Source organism: Symphalangus syndactylus, chromosome 12 (genome assembly GCF_028878055.3).
Source record: "Symphalangus syndactylus isolate Jambi chromosome 12, NHGRI_mSymSyn1-v2.1_pri, whole genome shotgun sequence".
Taxonomy (NCBI): domain Eukaryota; kingdom Metazoa; phylum Chordata; class Mammalia; order Primates; family Hylobatidae; genus Symphalangus; species Symphalangus syndactylus.
This window is the reverse complement of record NC_072441.2, coordinates 46,314,428-46,337,105: the sequence shown is the minus strand read 5'-3', so window position 1 is coordinate 46,337,105 and position 22,678 is coordinate 46,314,428. Positions and strand designations below refer to the sequence as shown.

At 37.0% G+C, this 22,678-nt stretch overlaps 1 protein-coding gene across 4 annotated transcripts in view; it reads left to right on the top strand.

Moving 5' to 3' along the window:
• EVI5 (ecotropic viral integration site 5) overlaps positions 1–22,678 on the top strand; it is a 294,360-nt gene that overhangs the window by 158,658 nt on the left and 113,024 nt on the right. For all 4 annotated transcript variants that reach the window (XM_063625474.1, XM_063625476.1, XM_063625477.1 and 1 more), the window contains 3 exons: positions 6,239–6,373; positions 16,763–16,903; positions 18,351–18,509. In XM_063625474.1, the coding sequence (XP_063481544.1) occupies positions 6,239–6,373; positions 16,763–16,903; positions 18,351–18,509 (435 nt within the window). The remainder of the gene's footprint in view (positions 1–6,238; positions 6,374–16,762; positions 16,904–18,350; positions 18,510–22,678) is intronic.

Here is a 22,678-nt window from a genome sequence, read left to right as displayed (position 1 = left end):
GGATTAAACACATGAATAAATGTTAATAAAATAAAAACTACCTGTTTATCAGTGAAGTTGTGAATTCTTCCAGATAATGTATTTTAGAAAATGTTTGTTCAGCAGCATTTAGGAATTATTCACACCTGATATACCTGGTGGGTTTGTTTTTCTTTAGGAAAATGGAAGTTAGTTGATATAGGTCTCTCTAAAAATCCAAGATAGATAGATGACTTCACACTTATAATTTGGTAAATTCTTTAACTTTTGGTCACTATACCTATAAATCTGGACAGAGATTTTTTCCAGAACTAATTTTGACCTTAGTCTGAAGATAAAATGTTTTACATTCGTATGTGATTATATTTTCCTTTTAAATAATAAATGAGGGTTTACTTTAATGGAAATTGTTTTCTTAACATTTTCTTCAGCATTAACAACAATAACAACAAAATCTTACAGTTATGCAAATAACCAGAGGTAAATGTCTTCTTAAAGGATGTAATTTTTGGATGTTGAGCACAAATCATATAAAAATTACATATTTTTCAACAATTTTTTTTTTGAGACGGAGTCTCGCTCTGTTGCCCAGGCTGGAGTGCAGTGGCACAATCTTGGCTCATGGCAACCTCCACCTTTTGGGTTCAAGCGACTCTCCTGCCTCAGCCTCCTGAGTAACTGGGACTACAGGTACGTGCCACCACGCCTGGCTAATTTTTTGCATTTTTAGTAGAGACGGGGTTTCACTGTGTTAGCCAGGATGGTCTTGATCTCCTGACGTCGTGATCCACCCGCATCAGCCTCCTAAAGTGCTGGGATTACAGGCGTGAGCCACCGCACACCACCGCACCCAGCCTATTTTTCAACAATTTTAGTGTAGCAAATATTTAAATAGTACAACTGTATTGCTTGGGTTTTTTTAAATCCTGTTTACAGCATGTGGTAGGGAGGGTTACAAACATCTTTTTGGAGTCATATGCTGTGGGAGAGGAAGATACAACTTTTTATTTTTTTCTGCTGTGATTTTGTGGTGTAGAAACCTATTCCAGAGTACTTGCCTTGTACAACTTTTTTCAGATGCTTTTGGATATGGCGGTCCAAATGTGCCATCTTCCCACATTGTTACAAATTTTGTTTTTGGAACAAATGGAAACATTGTATCATTTTGTTTTGGGAAAGTGGTTCAAGATTGCTAGGTAGGCATTTCAATTAAAAATAGATTAACCATCAGTTTTATAGATTTTTTTTTGCAGCATTCAACTTCCACTTCCTAGGTTTAATGTAAATTATATAATACAGGGATTTTGTTGTTAAACCAAGAGTTAACTGATTGATCAGCAGATAATATTTTGCTCACCTACCTATGAAAAGCACTGTTTGGTTCTGTTAACCAGGCAGTTATTGATTTACAATGGTAAATCGGTCAAACTGTCTCTGGCATTTGCTTATATAGTATATATAGAGATAAACATTTTAAAAATTAATCACACAATTTTTTTTTAAATTTTACTTGTAAGTTCTGAGATACATGTACAGAATGTGCAGGTTTGTTACATAGGTATATGTGTGCCATGGTGGCTTGCCACACATATTGACTCATCCTCTAAGTTCCCTCTTCTTCCCCCTGAACCCCCAACAGGCCCTGGTGTGTGTTGTTCTCTCCCGTGTCCATGTGTTCTCATTGCTCAGCTCCCACTTAAGAGTGAGAACATGCAGTGTTTGGTTTTCTGTTCCTGTGTCAGTTTGCTGAGGATGATGGCTTCCATGTCCCTGCAAAAGACATGATCTCATTCCTTTTTATGGCTGCATAGTATTCCATCGTGTTTATGTACCACATTTTCTTAATCCAGTCTATCATTGATGGGCATTTGGGTTGGTTCCAAGTCTTTGCTATTGTAAACAGTGCTGCAGTAAACACATGTATGCATGTGTCTTTATAGTAGAATGATTTATATTCTTTTGGGTATATGCCTGGTAATGGGATTGCTGGGTCAAATGGCATTTCTGGTTCTAGAACCATGTTGGTTGAACTAATTTACATTACCGTGAACATTATAAAAGCATTCCTATCTGTCCACAGCCTCACCAGCATCTGTTGTTTCTTGGCTTTTTAATAATTGCCATTCTGATTGGCATGAGATGGTATCTCATTGTGAGTTTGATTTGCATTTCTCTAATGATCAGTGATGTTGAGCTTTTTTTCATATGTTTTTTGGCCGTGTAAATGTCATCTTTTGAGAAGTGTCTATTCATATCCTTTGCCCACTTTTTGATGGGGTTGTTTTTTTCTTGTAAATTTGTTTAGGTTCCTTGTAGATTCTGAATATTAGACCTTTGTCAGATGGGTAGATTGCAAAAATGTTCTCCCATTCTGTAGGTTGACTGTTCACTCTGATGGTAGTTTCATTTGCTGTGCAGAAGCTCTTTACTTAGATCCCATTTGTCAGTTTTGACTTTTGTTGCGGTTGCTTTTGGTGTTTTAGACATGAAGTCTTTGCCCATGCCTATGTCCTGAATGGTATTGCCTAGGTTTTCTTCTAGGGTTTTTATGGTTTTGGGTTTTACATTTAAGTCTTTAATCCATCTTGAGTAATTTTTGTATAAGGTGTGAGGAAGGGATCCATTTTCAGTTTGCTGCATATGGCTAGCCAGTTTTCCAAGCACCGTTTATTGAATAGGAGATCCTTTCCCCATTGCTTTTGTCAGGTTTGTTGAAGATCAGATGGTTGTAGAAGTGTGGTGTTATTTCTGAGGTCTATGTTTTGTTCCATTGGTTTATATGTCTGTTTGGTACCAGTACCATGCTGTTTGGTTACTGTAGCCTTGTAGTATAGTTTGAAGTCAGGTAGCGTGATGCCTCCAGCTTTGTTCTTTTTGCTTAGGATTGTCTTGGCTATACAGGCTCTTCTTTGGTTCCATATGAAATTTAAAGTAGTTTTTTTCTAATTCTGTGAAGATTGTCAATGGTAGTTTGATGGGAATAGCATTGAATCTATAATTACTTTGTGCAGCATGCACAATTTATTATTTAGAGTTGTGATAAGTGTTACAAAAGAGACGAGAACAGGGTTCCATGAAATGTTTGGGTTCCTGAAAAGAGCATAGAAATGTCATATCTTAAACTTAGTTAAAAGCTTAATGTGTACTTAAATTCAAGCAATATTGGATACATTTGTGTGGACAACCCTTTTTCTAATTTCAATTTTTTTTCACTTAATAATATGAGAAACTTCCCCCAATACAAATATTTACTTTTTACTGTATTACTCCTATATCCTTCAAATATTGAAGATTTTTTTTTTAAGCTCAAGACACAAGCAAAAAGGATTACTGAGGACTTTCTAACTTACCTTTACCTTTGTAATTTTTGCAACACCAGAAAAGCACATAGGATTGAAAAGCAGACTCTGCTTACTAAAAAGAATTTCTGTCAGTTTCATTGGAATGGGATTGCTGGTATCACAGAAACATTATGAGATTCATTTACATAAATTAACTTGATGTAAGTATAGAGAAGTCATCTGTCATTTGCACGCTTTTAAATAAATGGCCCCCCTTGCTGAGACTGCCAGCCATCATAATAGTGGCAGTTGTCATTTGGCAAAACAAATTGTGTATCTGTCCGTTACTCACTTGAATATGAAATGCACTCTTCTAGGAATTTCTTAATACAAGAACATTATGTGAGATCTATATGCTTAGATTTTTTTAGAAGTTTGGATTTTTTAATATTATATAATTAATTTTTGGAACAGTATATATTAAAACAATATATTAAACTCTTCAACACCTATGTGGCTTAAAGGTGAGGAACATGGGCTCTGTAATACAAACTGTCAATTAATAGCACTATCAACTGCTGTTTGACCTTGGTGTACCCTATTAGTTTCCTTATTAGTAAGATAGTAATTGTGGTGAAGATTAAAGGAGAATATAAAGTGCTTAACATGTGTCTGGCACATAGTAAGTGGTGAGTAGATGTTAGCTGCTATCATAATTGTCATTTCTGTCAAACATTAAAACATGTTTATAAAACTGTTTTCCCCCTGTGGAAAATAGAATAAATTGAAACTACAGTGGTTAGCTTCAGGTAATTTATAGTTCACAGCAGCATCTTTTCCTTAGACATTGTGTAATTTGCAGTATGTTAATTGGCCACCATCATGATGACCTGAGAATTATATTCTGTAAACTCTGTCAGTGGCAAAAAAATTTACGTAATACATTTAGAATTATTTTAATCCAGAAGACTAATATGTTTTAGAGTATAAAAAGCATAAGATATATATTATCCAGAACGACTTGTTATCAGAGCATTTCAGCTCTCCATAAATTTTATTAATAAAGATTTGTGCCCAACATTACTGTGGCTTTCTGTACTTGATTGGATTAGTTGGTTTATACCAATCAAGAATTCCATTCTCATATGGGCCTTTGAGTTTGATGTTTTCTTGGGGATCTTCTAATATAAAGTCTTTGCAAACAAACCTGTACTACAGTTGCCAGGGCTTTAAGTTGAGGGCAAAAAAATTCTACCAGTACCCATGAAATAACTATGATCTAATTAAATAAATTATGGCACATCTAGTTTGGATGTGGTCATTCCAAAAGAATGGCTTTTTCCTAATTGATAAAAGGTAAGTATTTGCTAAGATGATGTGTCTGTTGCAGATGCACTTCTCGTATTGAAATATTGTTTCAATAGTATCAAAATTACTAGAAAAAATAATGTATAATGCATTCAATTAAAGTCCTCATTTGTACGTCTTTTTTTGGTAACTGGGGCAGGAGAGTACCATGTATTAAGCATCTGGTTATTTTTAATAGTTTTAATTTGACATCTGTTTTGTTCCTAACATATTAAAGAGTAAAAATAACCGTGCTTTATTCATGCTAGTTCAGTAGAAGATTGTTTTTTATGACTTTATTTTGAAATTCTGAGTTGCCACATTTTCTTTACTACATGAATTAAATGTGAAGTGATAGACAATTTATTTTAGAAAGTATTTTATAATGAATTACATATTGCTTTTGTACAGAAGCTTTTGTATGGGCACTGGCTTAAAAATGATGACTTAAGTGTTTGCATCAATATTCATGTTTTATAGAGTAGGAAAGCAAATGGGAAGGTTGTGTGCTTCCGTGGTTAATTTCTTCGTGCAGCATCTGCGTCTTCTCTACTTCCAGCAATTATTTCTGTGTATATCTTTTTTTTTTTTTCTTGAGACAAGAGCCTTGTTCTGTCACCTGGGCTGGAGTACAGTGGCACAATCTCGGCTCACTGCAACCTCCACCTCCCGGGCTCAAGCCATTCTCCTGCCTCACTCTCCCTAGTAGCGGGGATTACAGGCGTGTGCCACCATGCCCAGCTAATTTTTGTATTTTTAGTAGAGACAGGGTTTCACCGTGTTGGCCAGGCTGATCTTGAACTCCTGGCCTCAAGTGATCCACCTGCCTTGGCCTCCCAAAGTGCTGGGAAACCATGCATATCTTTTGAAGAAGATTTCTACATTTCTAAGGACAAATACAATTTTGTTATTTTGGAATTTAGATGGTTCGTGTTATTGTGGCTACCCTGTTTTTTTTCCATTAGATTAAAATATATTTTTCAGTAATGTTTACATGTCTTCTGTAGTATATAGCAGTACTATCAAATAGCAATATAATGTGTCACATATGCAATTTAAAATTTTCTAATACCCACATTAAAAGGAGCAAAAAAAGGTAAAATTAATATTTTTATTTACTTCACCATATTCAAAATATTATTTTAACATAATTAAAAATCATTGAGATATTTTATTTTTTTATTTCATATTAATTCTTCAAAATCCAGTTTGTATTTTATACTTATATAACTTGTTTTAATCTGCATTAGCCACATTTCAAGTGTTCAGTAGCCACATGTGGCTAATTGCTATCCTATTTATTGGTCTGTAAAGTTAGAAAAAATTCTTTGTATCTGGATGGATGGACAGATAAAAGGAGATGTTTATCTTATATGAATCAGATTCGATGAGTGTAATAACTAGTTACCAAAACCCAATAATGTGGTCATCTTTATAGAAATCAAAGGTGGGCTTTTTTACTCATTTGTAAAGTTAATTGGAGGAGATACATTGGATATATTGGGTAGATGGAACTTCTCCTATTTAGTTGCCCTTAATGTAATATAACTGTATTATGTAGTTGCATTGTTTTTATTGTGTATACATGTTTATACTTTCATGAAATTTCAGTGTATGTCTGTAACCTTTAGCATAAATGCAGTTCCAACTACAACGAAGATTTTGTGCTACAGCTAGAGAAGGAATTGGTCCAAGCCCGACTGAGTGAAGCTGAGTCTCAGTGTGCACTAAAAGAGATGCAGGATAAAGTCTTGGATATAGAGAAGGTAAGAAACCTACACAAATGCAGTCACTCCCAAATTAGAGGGGATATGTGATATTAAGTACTTACTGAGCAATTTAATTGACTTAGGTGTTTTTATACATTAGAAGCCGTACATATTAGTTACTAAGAGGAAAAGGAAAAAAAGATTTTTAAAATTGCCAGTTATTCCTTGTTGCCTGCATACTAATCACAGCCCCATATTTAAGGATAAAAATGGAGATTAGAGCCCTTTTAGAGGAAAACGACCAGAATAATTTTCATAAAAAGAGTATCTAAATGTTGCAGAAGAGAGAAACTCAGGTGACAGAAGTTAACTCTTACCTTCAAATATTGCAATATTTTCAGGTGGAAGAGATAGAATAGGACTAATACACAGACATTTCAGGGAAAATTTCATCTGAGGGGGTGGAGCCAAGATAGCCAAATAGGAACAGCTCCAGTCTACAGCTCCCAGCGTGAGCAACGCAGAAGACGAATGATTTCTGCATTTCCAACTGGGGTACCAGGTGCATCTCACTGGGGATTGTCGGACAGTGGGTGCAGGACAGTGGGTCTAGTGCGCCGAGCCTGAGCTGAAGCAGGGTGAGGCATCGCATCACCCGGGAAGCACAAGAGGTCAGGGAATTCCCTTTCCTAGCCAAGGAAAGGGGTGACAGATGGCACCTGGAAAATCAGGTCACTCGCACCCTAATACTGCGCTTTTCCGACGGTCTTAGCAAACAGCACACCAGGAGATTATGTCCCGTGCCTGGCTCGGAGGGTCCTACACCCACAGAGCCTCGCTCATTACTAGCACAGCAGTCAGATCAAACTGCAAGGTGGCAGCGAGGCTGGGGGAGGGGCGCTCACCATTGCTGAGGCTTGAGTAGGTAAACAACGTGGCCCAGAAGCTCCAACTGGGTGGAGCCCACCACAGCTCAAGGAGGCCTGCCTGCCCCTGTAGACTCCACCTCTGGGGGGCAGGGCATAGCCAAACAAAAGGCAGCAGAAACCTCTGCAGACTTAAATGACCCTGTCTGACAACTTTGAAGAAAGTAGTGGTTCTCCTAGCACGCAGCTTGAGATCTGAGAACGGACAGACTGCCTCCTCAAGTGGGTCCCTGACCCCCGAGTAGCCTAACTGGGAGGCACCCCCCAGTAGGGGCAGACTGACACCTCACACGGCCGGGTACTCCTCTGAGACAAAACTTCCAGAGGAACAATCAGGCAGCAACATTTGCTATTCGCCAGTATCTGCTGTTCTGCAGCCTCCGCTGCTGATACCCAGGCAAACAGAGTCTGGAGTGGACCTCCAGCAAACTCCAACAGACCTGCAGCTGAGGGTCCCAACTGTTAGAAGGAAAACTAACAAACAGAAAGGACATCCACACCAAAACCCCATCTGTACGTCACCATCATCAAAGACCAAAGGTAGATAAAACCACAAAGATGGGGAAAAAACAGAGCAGAAAAACTGAAAATTCTAAAAATCAGAGCACCTCTCCTCCTCCTAAGGAACGCAGCTCCTCACCAGCAATGGAACAAAGCTGGATGGAGAATGACTTTGAGGAGTTGAGAGAAGAAGGCTTCAGACGATCAAACTATTCCGAGCTAAAGGAGGAAGTTCGAACCCATGGCAAAGAAGTTAAAAACCTTGAAAAAAGATTAGACGAATGGCTAACTAGAATAAGCAATGCAGAGAAGTCCTTAAAGGACCTGATGGAGCTGAAAACCACAGCATGAGAACTACTTGAAGAATGCACAAGGCTCAGTAGCCGATTCGATCAAGTGGAAGAAAGGGTATTGGTGATGGAAGATCAAATGAATGAAATGAAGCAAGAAGAGAAGTTTAGAGAAAAAAGAATAAAAAGAAATGAACAAAGCCTCCAAGAAATGTGGGACAGTGTGAAAAGACCAAATCTACGTCTGATTGGTGTACCTGAAAGTGACAGGGAGAATGGAACCAAGTTGGAAAATACTCTTCAGGATATTATCCAGGAAAACTTCCCCAATATAGCAAGGCAGGCCAACATTCAAATTCAGGAAATACAGAGAACGCCACAAAGATACTCCTCAAGAAGAGCAACTCCAAGACACATAATTGTCCGATTCACCAAAGTTGAAATGAAGGAAAAAATGTAAGGGCAGCCAGAGAGAAAGGTCGGGTTACCCACAAAGGGAAGCCCATCAGACTAATAGCTGATCGCTGGGCAGAAACTCTACAAGCCAGAAGAGACTGGGGGCCAATATTCAACATTCTTAAACAAAAGAATTTTCAACCCAGAATTTCATATCCAGCCAAACTAAGCTTCATAAGTGAAGGAGAAATAAAATCCTTTACAGACAAGCAAATGCTGAGAGATTTTGTCACCACCAGGCCTTCCCTAAAAGAGCTCCTGAAGGAAGCACTAAACATGGAAAGGAACAACCGTTACCAGCCACTGCAAAAACATGCCAAATTGTAAAGACCATCGAGGCTAGGAAGAAACTGCATCAACTAACGAGCAAAATATGCTCAATATCAGCTAACATCATAATGACAGGATCAAATTCACACATAACAATATTAACCGTAAATGTAAATGGGCTAAATGCTCCAACTAAAAGACACAGACTGGCAAATTGGATAGAGTCAAGACCCATCAGTGTACTGTATTCAGGAAACCCATCTCACGTGCAGAGACACACATAGGCTCAAAATAAAGGGATGGAGGAAGATCTACCAACCAAATGGAAAACAGAAAAAGGCAAGGGTGGCAATCCTAGTCTTGGATAAAACAGACTTTAAACCAACAAAGATCAAAAGAGACAAAGAAGGCCATTACATAATGGTAAAGGGATGAATTCAACAAGAACAGCTAACTATGCTAAATATATATGCACCCAATACAGGAGCACCCAGATTCATAAAGCAAGTCCTTAGAGACCTACAAAGAGACTTAGACTCCCACACAATAATAATGGGAGACTTTAACACCCCACTGTCAACATTAGATCAATGAGGCAGAAAGTTAACAAGGATATCCAGGAATTGAACTCAGCTCTGCACCAAGCAGACCTAATAGACATCTACAGAACTCTCCACCCCAAATCAACAGAATATACATTCTTCTCAGCACCACATTGCACTTATTCCAAAATTCACCACATAGTTGGAAGTAAAGCACTCGTCAGCAAATGTAAAAGAACAGAAATCACAACAAACTGTCTCTCAGACCACATTGCAATCAAACTACCACTCAGGATTAAAAAACTCACTCAAAACTGCTCAACTACATGGAAACTGAACAACCTGCTGCTGAATGACTACTGGGTACATAACGAAATGAAGGCGGAAATAAAGATGTTCTTTGAAACCAACAAGAACAAAGACACAGCATACCAGAATCTCTGAGACACATTCAAAGCAGTGTGTAGATGGAAATTTATAGCACTAAACCCCCACAAGAGAAAGCAGGAAAGATCTAAAATTGACACCCTAACATCACAGTTAAAAGAACTAGAGAAGCAAGAGCAAACACATTCAAAAGCTAGCAGAAGGCAAGAAATAACTAATATCAGAGCAGAACTGAAGGAAATAGAGACAAAAAACCCTTCAAAAAATTAGTGAATCCAGGAGCTGGTTTTTTGAAAAGATCAACAAAATTGATAGACCGTTAGCAAGGCTAATAAAGAAGAAAAGAGAGAAGAATCAAATAGATGCAATAAAAAATGATAAAGGGGATATCACCACCGATCCCACAGAAATACAATCTACCATCAGAGAATACTACAAACACCTCTACGCAAATAAACTACAAAATCTGGAAGGAATGGATAAATTCCTGGACACATACACCCTCCTAAGACTAAACCAGGAAGAAGTGAAATCTCTGAATAGACCAATAACAGGCTCTGAAATTGAGGCAATAATTAATAGCTTACCAACCAAAAAGAGTCCAGGACCAGACTGATTCACAGCCGAATTCTACCAGAGGTACAAGGAGGAGCTGGTACCATTCCTTCTGAAACTGTTCCAATCAATAGAAAAAGAGGGAATCCTCCCTTACTCGTTTTATGAGGCCAGCATCATCCTGATACCAAAGCCTGGCAGAGATACAACGAGAAAAAGAGAATTTTAGACCAATATCCTTGATGAACATCGATGCAAAAATCCTCAATAAAATACTGGCAAACCGAATCCAGCAGCACATCAAAAAGCTTATCCACCATGATCAAGTGTGCTTCATCCCTGGGATGCAAGGCTGGTTCAACATACGCAAATCAATAAATGTAATCCAGCATGTAAACAGAACCAATGACAAAAACCACATGATTATCTTAATAGATGCAGAAAAGGCCTTCAACAAAATTCAACAGCCCTTCATGCTAAAAACGCTCAATAAATTCGGTATTGATGGGACATGTCTCAAAATAATAAGAGCTATTTATGACAAACCCACAGCCAATATCATACTGAATGGGCAAAAACTGGAAGCATTCCCTTTGAAAACTGGCACAAGACAGGGATGCCCTCTCTCAACACTCCTATTCAACATATTGTTGGAAGTTCTGGCCAGGGCAATCAGGCAGGAGAAAGAAATAAAGGGTATTCAATTAGGAAAAGAGGAAGTCAAATTGTCCCTGTTTGCAGATGACATGATTGTATATCTAGAAAACCCCATCGTCTCAGCCCAAAATCTCCTTAAGCTGATAAGCAACTTCAGCAAAGTCTCAGGATACAAAATCAATGTGCAAAAATCACAAGCATTCTTATACACCAATAACAGACAGAGAGCCAAATCATGAGTGAACTCCCATTCACAATTGCTTCAAAGAGAATAAAATACCTAGGAATCCAACTTACAAGGGATGTGAAGGACCTCTTCAAGGAGAACTACAAACCACTGCTCAATGAAATAAAAGAGGATACAAACAAATGGAAGAACATTCCATGCTCATGGGTGGGAAGAATCAATATCATGAAAATGGCCATACTGCCCAAGGTAATTTATAGATTCAATGCCATCCCCATCAAGCTACCAATGACTTTCTTCACAGAATTAGAAAAAGCTACTTTAAAGTTCATATGGAACCAAAAAAGAGGCCACATTGCCAATTCAATCCTAAGCCAAAAGAACAAAGCTGGAGGCATCATGCTACCTGACTTCAAACTATACTACAAGGCTACAGTAACCAAAAGAGCATGGTACTGGTACCAAAACAGAGACATAGACCAATGGAACAGAACAGAGCCCTCAGAAATAATGCCATGTATCTACAACCATCTAATCTTTGACAAACCTGACAAAAACAAGAAATGGGGAAAGGATTCCCTATTTAATAAATGGTGCTGGGAAAACTGGCTAGCCATATGTAGAAAGCTGAAACTGGATCCCTTCCTTACACTTTATACTAAAATTGATTTAAGATGGATTAAAGACTTAAACGTTAGACCTAAAACCATAAAAACCCTATAAGAAACTGGCATTACCATTCAGGACATAGGCATGGGCAAGGACTTCATGTCTAAAACACCAAAAGTAATGGCAACAAAAGCCAAAATTGACAAATGGGATCTAATTAAACTGAAGAGCTTCTGCACAGCAAAAGAAACTACCGTCAGAGTGAACAGGCAGCCTACAGAATGGGAGAAAATTTTTGCAATCTAGTCATCTGACAAACGGCTAATATCCAGAATCTACAATGAACTCAAATTTACAAGAAAAAAAACAACCCCATCAACAAGTGGCCGAAGGATCTGAACAGACACTTCTCAAAAGAAGACATTTATGTAGCCAAAAGACACATGAAAAGATGCTCATCATCACTGGCCATCAGAGAAATGCAAATCAAAACCACAATGAGATACCATCTCACACCAGTTAGAATGGTGATCATTAAAAAGTCAGGAAACAACAGGTGCTGGAGAGGATGTGGAGAAATTAGGAACACTTTTACACTGTTGGTGGGACTGTAAACTAGTTCAGCCATTGTGGAAGACAGTGTGGCGATTCCTCAGGGATCTAGAACTAGAAATACCATTTGACCCAGCCATCCCATTACTGGGTATATACCCAAAGGATTATAAATCATGCTGCTATAAAGACACATGCACACATATGCTTATTGTGGCACTATTCACAATAGCAAAGACTTTGAACCAATGCAAATGTCCAACAGTGACAGACTGGGTTAAGAAAATATGGCACATGTACCCCATGGAATACTATGCAGCCATAAAAAAGATGAGTTCATGTCCTTTGTAGGGAGATGGATGAAGCTGGAAATGATCATTCTCAGCAAACTATCTCAAGGACAAAAAACCAAACACCGCATCTTCTCACTCGTAGGTGGGAATTGAACAATGGGAACACACGGACCCAGGAAGGGGAACATCACACACCAGGGCCTGTTGTGGGGTGGGGGGAGGGGAGAGGGATAGCATTAGGAGATATACCTAATGTTAAATGACGAGTTAATGGGTGCAGCACACTAACATGGCACACGTATATATGTGTAACAAACCTGCACGTTGTGTACATGTACCCTAAAACTTAATAAAAGTATAATAAAAAAAAAAGAAGAAAATTTCATCTGAGTGTAGTTGTTAGAACTGTCCAATCTAGAACAAGTTACCTCAGGATATGTAGGAAGTTCCTTTTAGCCTGAGTGTACTTACAGAAGCTAAGTTCTTTTCAAGCATATTAAAGAACATCAAAGATTAGTTAAGTAATGGGAATAGAAGAACTTCAGGTTTCTTATAACTTTCAGATTTAAAAGTTCTAGATTACAAACTCTGAATCTCTTGTTTCCTGATCTGTAAATTTATTGGTGGCCTGGGCTCTTTGTCGTTTGTTCCTGTTTACTCTTAGGTGATAGCTAGCTACTGAATCCAAAAACCTGATAGATAATGGACATAACAGTCTCAGGTGTTTTTAACTATTTTCTTAATGAAACAGAACAAGTGTAACTAGAATCAGTAATGGAATAATTTTGCTAGAAAGCTCCTTGCTATTTTTATATTTCTGGAAAATGTGTTATCTCAATTTGTTGAGAAAAAAAGCCAGCAAGAATGCTGAAAGAAATGGCTAACAGAATATTTGGTCTTTAACTTAGGTGTATTCTGGGTTACATGATTTAGAGCAGAATCTGTGTCTTACAGTTAGAAAGATTTTGAATATTTGATAGAAGTGTATTTGGGTTCCATTCAAAAATGGATTTCGTAAGTGGCTGTGTTGTTTTTCACATTATAAAGTAGAAAGGAATTTGAAAGGTAGCATGCTTCCTATGGTAATTTCTTCCTGCAGCATCCTCTTTTTTTCTGCTTCCAGCAGTCTTTTAAATGCATATGCAGTAAATTTTTGGTTTTCAATTGAGAAAATATTTAAAGTCCATCATAAGAAAGTGTAATTGGTGAGAATAACTTCGTTTCCTCATCCCTGTGAGCAAAAATTTGCATGTGTACTGTGAAATATTTAGAGATAGAAAATTTCATAGAATCAGGCCTTGAAATCTCAATGTTACCTCAGTTTACCATTTTACCTAGGGAGCTTTCCCTATGGCCTCATTTTGGATCTCTTGGTAACTCTCCAGAGAAGTTTGATACTGAGCTACCCTGTATCCTTTTTATCTTTTAATATGGTGGGAAATTGATCTAAATCTTGTATCTGTGTGCTAGGATAATTGGCTAGCCACATGTAGGACAATGAAACTGGATCCTTTTCTTTCATGTTATACAAAAATCAACATAAGAGATGGATTAAGGACTTAAACGTAAGACCTGAAACTATAAAAATTCTAGAAGATAACATTGGAAAAACCCTTCTAGACGTTTGCTTAGGCAAGGATTTCATGACCAAGAACCCAAAAGCAAATGCAATTAGAACAAAGATAAATAGCTGGGACGTAATTAAACTAAGGAGCTTTTGCACGGAGAAGGGAACAGTCAGCAGAGTGAACAGACAACCCACAGAGTGAGAGAAAATCTTCACAATCTATACATGTGACAAAGGACTAATATCCAAAATCTACAACGAACTCAAATCAGTAAGAAGAAAACAATCTCATCAAAAAGTGGGCTAAGGACATGAATAGACAATTCTCAAAAGAAGATATACAAATGGCCAACAAACATATGAAAATGTACTAAACATCGGCTGGGTGCGGTGGCTCATGCCTGTAATCCCAGCCTTTTGGGAAGCTGATGTTGGTGGATCACAAGGTCAGGAGTTCAAGACCAGCCTGGCCAAGATAATGAAACCTCGTCTCTACTAAAAATACAAAAAATTAGCCAGGCGTGGTGGCCGGCGCTTGTAATCCCAGCTACTCAGGAGGCTGAGGCAGAGAATTGCTTGAACCTGGGAGGCAGAGGTTGCAGTGAGCCGAGATTGTGCCACTGCGCTCCAGCCTGGGCGACTGAGCAAGATTCCGTTTCAAAAAAAAAGAAGAGAAAAAATACTGAACATCACTAATGATCAGGGAAATGCAAATAAAAACCACAATGTAATACCACCTTACTTCCATGAGATTAGCCATAATCAGAAAATCAAAAAACAGTAGATGTTGGCGTGGATGCAATGAACAGGGAACACTTCTGCACTGCTAGTGGGAATGTAAACTGGTACTGCCACTATGGAAAACAGTGTGGAGATTCCTTAAAGAACTAAAAGCAGAAGTACCATTTGATCCAGCAATCCCACTACTGGGTATCTATCTACCCAGAGGGAAAAAAAGTCATTATTTGAAAAAGATACTTGCACTCCCATGTTTATAGCAGCACAACTCACAATTGCGAAATCGTGGAACCAACTCAAATGCCCATCAATCAACAAGTGGATAAAGAAACTGTGGTGTGTGTGTATATATATGTGAATATATATATTCATTCATATATATGAATATATATATTCATACATATGTATGAATATGATATATATTCATACATATGTATGAATATATATCATATTCATACATATATGTATATATGAATGAGATGGAATACTACTCAGCCATAAAAAGGAATGAATTAACAGCATTTGCAGTGTCCTGGATGAGATTGGAGACTATTATTCTAAGTGAAGTAACTCAGGAATGGAAAACCAAACATCGTATGTTCTCACTGACATGTGGGAGCTAAGCTGAGGACGCAAAGGCATGAGAATAATTCAGTGGACTTTGGGGACTTATGGGGAAGAGTGGGAAGGGAGTGAGGGATAAAAGACTACAAATAAGGTGCAGTGTATACTGCTTGGGTGATGGGTGCACCAAAATCTCACAAATCACCACTAAAGAACTTACTTATGTAACCAAATACCACCTGTACCCCAATAACTTACGGAAAAATATAAATAAATAAATCTTGTATCCATGAATCAAGTTAATTTCAGTTGTTTCATTTGAATCAATTGGTAAATTGTTTAATTTGTATTAATTTCTTGACTGTTGATGTAAATAGTGACTAATACACAGATTTGATGCCTCTCTCAAAAATAACATGCTGAGGAAATACAACAAAAACAGATTTTGGACTACTATTTTCTATAAATATTTAAAAAGTAAATTATGTTCATGTTTTATCTGGAGTCCTGATCAGAAGTTAGTAAATTTATTGCCATTTTGAAAAAATTTTTAATCCTGTTGCTCCATAACTCTGATTAGTATTTTTTTTTTTAACAAATCAGAGTTAGATTTCTGTGTTCTCAAAATTAAGTACAGTTCCCCTCATACATTGCTAGTGGAAATGAAAAGCAGTACAGCTGCTTTGGAAAAGTTTGGCAGTTTCTTAAAAGTTAAACATAGAATAATTACCATCTGAGCCAGCAGTTCTACTCCTAAGTATATCTTAAGAACATTGAAAGCCTAAGTCTACACAAAAACTTTTGCACCAATGTTCATAGCAACATTATAATAGTCAAAAAGTGGAAACAACCCAAATTTCTGTTAACTGATGAATAAATAGATTAAATGTGGTACATCTATACCGTGGAATATCATTTGGCATAAAAAAAAGATTGAACCTTGAAAACATTGTTCTAAGTGAAGTAAGGTTGTCACAAAAAGCTATAAATACATATGATTCCACTTACAAGAAATGTCCAGGTAGGCAAATTCATGGAAACAAAAAGTAGATAGGTGGTTGCCAGGGGCTGGGGCATGTAGAATGACTGGTGATTAGTATAGGTTTTCTTTTTTGTATGATAAAAATATTCTGAAATTAGATTATGGTGATGTTTAAACAACCCTGTAAATACTCTGAAAACCACTGGCTCTTGTGTATTTTAAAAGGGTGAGTTTCATAGTTTGTGAATTATATTTCAGGATAGCTGTATAAAATTAAATACATTTAAGTATGGAACAAAATAGCTGTTATGTGTGCTGTATTTTATTCCTTAAATTTAAAAATCCCAAATTAAATTTTCTTCTTCTTTAGAGGAATAACTCCCTTCCTGATGAGAATAATATCGCAAGGCTTCAGGAAGAACTCATTGCTGTGAAACTTAGAGAAGCAGAAGCCATTATGGGTTTGAAAGAACTTAGACAGCAAGTCAAGGATTTAGAGGAACACTGGCAGGTATATTAATATATTTTGTGTGCTTTTTTAAAAGAGAGTAAAACCCAAATATCCAATTTGTAAGAGTTTGAAGTACCTGATGACCTGCAGTAGGAGATGAGTTTAAAGTGAGAGAGACCCTGTTTAATGTCAAAATAGAGAGTATTTATAAACTGAAAGTGCATTTAAGCTGTTTCTCCCTCTTTAATTCTTATAATAAAATAAAAGATACAGTAGACATCAGATCATATTTTTGTCATTGTACCATTGTGCCTTGTGTAACTTTTTCTGAAAAACTGTAAAAGTGTTCTATGTAATACATATTTTGTCTTAAACTTTGATATTAAGTCCATTTTTGGTTAGTGTGAAACACCAGAAGGGTGACAACATTATAAATTTAATGTATAAATTAGTAACTTAGTTACCTCACCAAATAAATGACATTTATCTGTTATATGACCACAAATTTATTCATATATGAGGGAAATGTTGACAAGGAACAAAATACATGTTCTATACAAGGACCGAAATTAGGCCTTGACATTGTCATGCCTTTTTTTAAAACATGTTTTGACAAAGTATCAGATTGCAATAAACTTGAAATTTTAAAACAAAAAAGACAAAACTTGTCTTTTGTCACAGCTATTTTGAGAAACACTGTCCTTAACTTCTAACATTCCTTCCTGAATGGCCCCATTTTTTAAAATAATGTATTGGGATTTCATTGAAGATAATACGAAAAATCTCTCATTTAAAAAATTATAGTGAAAATTGTAATCTTTTCAAGAATTAATCCACAGTATATAGAGAAAAAAATTTGAACTATATTTGAGTTTATATCCCAGATCTGTGCTGCCTGTGTGTGATCCTCCTAAAGTTATTTAATCACAATGTTCATTTTCTTACCTGTGAAAAGCCAAAAATGTCTCCACACACATCGCCAAATGTCCCCTGGGGGGAGCAAAATTGCCCCAGTTGGGAACCAATAATGACAATAATGTGAATGATGCTTCCTAAAGTTGTTTAATACGGTGACCCTAGGCAGTGAATTCTAAAATTGCCTGTCTTTCTTCTCAGGTCTCTTCTCCAATAAATACTTTTTTTTTTTTTTTTTAAAGTAGAGACTAGAGACAGGGTTTCATCATGTTGGCCAGGCTGATCTCAAACTGCTGACCTCAGGTGATCTGCCCACCTCGGCCTCCCAAAGTGCTGGGATTACAGGTGTGAGAGCCACTGCGCCTGGCCAGTAAATTCTATCTTAAATATACTTAAGATCTGCAAGGTCTTTTTATGAAACCCTTTTATTCAGATGATAATAGTGTCTGATTAATAGGATTTTCTAGGAATTAAATAAAATAATGTGTGGAAAGTGTTTTATATAGCACAGGCCTGAAATAAGCGCTCAGTAATATTAGCTCTTATTTTGATACTGAGAGTATTTGTTGCAATATAATTTTTTATGCTTTAGCGCCACTTAGCTCGTACTACTGGGAGATGGAAGGAGCCACCTAAGAAAAATGCTATGAATGAGTTACAAGATGAACTGATGACCATTCGACTTAAAGAAGCTGAAACACAGGCAGAAATAAGAGAAATAAAACAAAGGATGATGGAAATGGAAACACAGGTATGATGAGAAAGCCCAGTATCTTTAATAAAGTATCATTAGCTGATCAAGGGTTTGTGCACAGATTGTATCATCCATAGAACAGAGATAAAAGGTGAAAATATGAAACTGTATAGACCGCAGTTTTCTAGCCCAAATGAAGATGGCAAAAAATTATTATATTGGATTTCAGAGATTTAATCCTTCTTTGACCCATTCAACAAAGTTCAAGGAAGTCAAATTTTATTTGACTTTATTGGGTAAAACTCATAGCATTGCCCTGTTGCATGACTTGAGAAGGAACACCATGCAGAGCAAAATTTCTCAACCTCAACACTTTTAACATTTTTGGCTAGAAGATACTTTGTTTTACGGAGCTGGTCTGTGCATCCCTGGCCTCTACCCACTATATGCCAGTAACGTCTCTCTTACCTCAGGTTGCGATGACCAAAAATGTTTCTGCACACATTGCTGAATGTCCCCTGGGGGGCAAAATTGCCCCAGTTGGGAACCACAGATGTATATTATAATGTGAGTGATGCTTCCTAAAGTTGTTTAATGTGGTGACCCTGGGCAGTGAATTCAAAATTGCCCTTCTTTCTTCTCAGGTCTCTCTTTTCTCCAATAAATTCTATCTTAAATATACTTAAGATCTGCAAAGGTCTTTTTATGAAACCCATTTGCATGGTAAAGGCACATTTAGTTTTCATGTGGTACATTTGTTCGGACCATATTCTTATACTCTGTGAATATTGTTTTTTGGCTTTTAAAGTATTTATTCAGTCAGTAGGGGGCATACTTAACTCATACATCATTCTGTATTCCAGTGTGCAAAATGATCATAATCTCAAACATGGTAACATGAACATGTAATTTCTTCAGAATAAATATATCTTGTTTGACATTGTTCAAAGTTATTTTCTTATACTTTTCTTGTATTATTCTATATAAAATACTTTCTACACGTTATTTTATTCGGTATAATTAAAATAGGAAGAGGTACTATTGAGATTATGAATAGTAGAAATCTTAAGTTTTACAATGGGAAGTTTTATTTTTGTAATCAGATTTTATTTTAGTATAGATACTAAAGATGAAAACACAGCTTTTAAGCCATTGTTGAGAATTTATTTCACAGTGGGTAGAGGTGACCAAATCAAATCCAGTAGACATGATTTTGAGAACTTGTGAAACACAAAGCACTGTCAGCCATTAAAGGACTTACACTTGAGAAATCAGGTATGCATAGACTATATTTAATATAATTCAGACATTTGGTAAGAGAGTTAGATAGGAATTGCTATGGAGACTAGGAGGGGAAAATTAATTTCAACTAGGTGGTTTGGAGAAAGATTTCCTAAGGAATTTGTATTGTGCCTAATACCATCGCTGACTAATAAGTGTGATTTTGGATGGATTTTGCTGGAAGCAGGATGGTAATAGGCACTGGTTCCTAAATGCCAGTATTTGGACTGGTGGTGATCCATAAATTTTCACATTGATAAATGAAAAAAAAAAAAAAAAAAACAGTGTAGTGTAATGGTGATGGTGTGTAGTAATCTAAAGATTATTATATCAAACACCCAGGTATTTAGATTAAGAAATTTGTCCATGTTTATACATGTAACTCCAGTTCTGTCATTTTAAGGACTTTTAGAAAAGTCTGTCAGTGACTGTACCTCAATTTATTGATCCACTGTCTTTTTGCTCTTGCAAACGGTGCTACTCTGAACATCTTGCTTATGTTTCCTCGTGTATATCTTAAAGAGTTTCTTAAGTACAAAGGTTCTTATCGTTTTTGTGTTTGTGTCTGCCATCAACACTGTTGGCAGTCTGGAACCTGTGGACCCCTCCTTAAAATAATATTTTTTAATGCGTAAAACCAAATACAAAGGATTGCAAAGCAAGCCTCTTCTATTGAGATATAGTTATCAAAATACTAAAAACATGTTTGTGCTGTAGATCACATAGACAGAGATACAACACATTCCCATTGCTGGATTCAGGTTTTTAATATTTTAGATTTAGATTTTTTTTTTTAATTTTTATTTTTTAGACGGAGTCTTGCTTTGTCGCCCAGGCTGGAGTGCAGTGGCCAGATCTCGGCTCAGTGCAACCTCTGCCTCCCGGGTTCAAGCTATTCTCCTGCCTCAGCCTCCCGAGTAGCTGGGATTACAGGCACCCACTACCACGCCCGGCTAATTTCTGTATTTTTAGTAGAGACGGGGTTTCACCATGTTGGCCAGGCTAGTCTCGAACTCCTGACCTTGTGATCCACCCACCTTGGCCTCCCAAAGTGCTGGGATTACAGGCATGAGCGGCCGTGCCCTGCCTCGATTTAGATTTCTTACGATAGATTGTACTGTATTTTTTCCCATCTTAATTTCAATTTATGTGTTTATATCTCTGATAAACAACATATAGATGGGTACTTTTTAAAATACAGTCTGATAAATGATTGTTCAACTCTCCATAGGCTAAAAACCACTGAATATATGTACACTTGAGGGAGGTCAATTTTATAATACATGAACTATATCTCAATAAAGCTATAAAAACTGGCTGGGTGCAGTAGCTCACGCATGTAATCCCAACATTTTTGGAGGCCAAGGCAGGTGGATCACCTGAGGTCAGGAGTTTGAGACCAGCCTGGCTAACACGGTGAAACCCCATCTCTACTAAAAATACAAAAAAATTAGCCAGGCATGGTGGCACATGCCTGTAGTCCCAGCTATTCAGGAGGCTGAGGTGGGAGAATCGGTTGAACCCAGTAGGTGGAGGTTGCAGCAGTGAGCCAAGATCACGCCACTGCACTCCAGCCTGGGTGACAGAGCAAGACTCCATCTCAAAGAAAAACAAACTAAAAACAATTTAGTCTCATAGTTTCTTTTGCTGTCATGTTTGGTCGCAGTTTTGTAATTTTATTTAGATTGATATCTGTCACCTTGCTAGCTATTTTGTTTATTCCATCTGTTCTTTGTTTCTTTATTTCTTTTTTCTACCTTCTCTTGGATTTATTAGATATTTATTGTGATTCCATTTTTATCTTCACATTTGACTTATTTATTTATACATCTTTCAAGAGTTTTTTTAGTGGTTGTTCCAGGTTTTACAATAAATAGAGTTTACCTTCAAATAATAAATTATAAATAATAAATGAATAAATAATTGTACACTTCATGTGTAATCTAAGGCTCTTACAACAGTGTATTTTCAAATCTTTCTACCTCCTTTGTGAAATTGTCATACATTTTACATATTGTCCAAACATATATGCTACTAATTTTGCATTAAAGTTTTCTTTCATAGAAATTGAAAAACTTTTAATGAAATGTGTTTTTCCTTCAAGATATTCTGTTTCAGCGCTCTTTGTGCAAATCCATGTTTCTGTCTGGTATCTTATCTTCTCTGCCTTAAAAACTTCTTTTATCATTTTCTTTAGTGCTGGTTTTTGTTTGATAAAATGTTTATTTCTTCAATTTTAAAAGATATATTTGCAGGATATTGAATTCTGCCTTGACAGTTTTTTTCTTTTAACACTTTAAATCACTCTGCTATCTTGTTAGAAACCATGCCAGCCAGGACTCCGTTGTAATTCTTATTTTTGTTCCTCAACATGTAATGTATTTTTTCCTCTGGTTGCTTTCAAGCTTTTCTCTTTGTTTGTAGCAGGCCGAATGTGATATACCTAGATCTGGTTTTTTTTTCTTGTTTTTTTTTTTTTCTCTGAGTTTCTTTGATTTATAGATTTGTGTATGCCATAAATTTTGGAAAATTCTTGGTTGTTATTTCTTTTTTTTTTTTTTTGAGATGGAGTTTCACTCTTGTTGCCCAGGCTGGAGTGCAATGGCGTGATCTCAGCTCACCGCAACCTCTGCCCACTGGGTTCAAGCCATGATCTCCTGCCTCAGCCTCCTTAGTAACTGGGATTACAGGCATGTGCCACCATGCCTGGCTAATTTTGTATTTTTAGTAGAGACGGGGTTTCTCCATGTTGGTCAGGCTGGTCTCAAACTTCCGACCTCAGGTGACCCACCCATCTCGGCCTCCCAAAGTTCTGGGATTATAGGCGTGAGCCAGCACGCCCGGCCCTTGGTTGTTATTTCTTCAAGTATTTCTTCTCATGCTCCCTTCTTCAGGGGTTTCAATTATACATGTGTTAGATTGTTCAAGGTTGTCTAACAACTCTT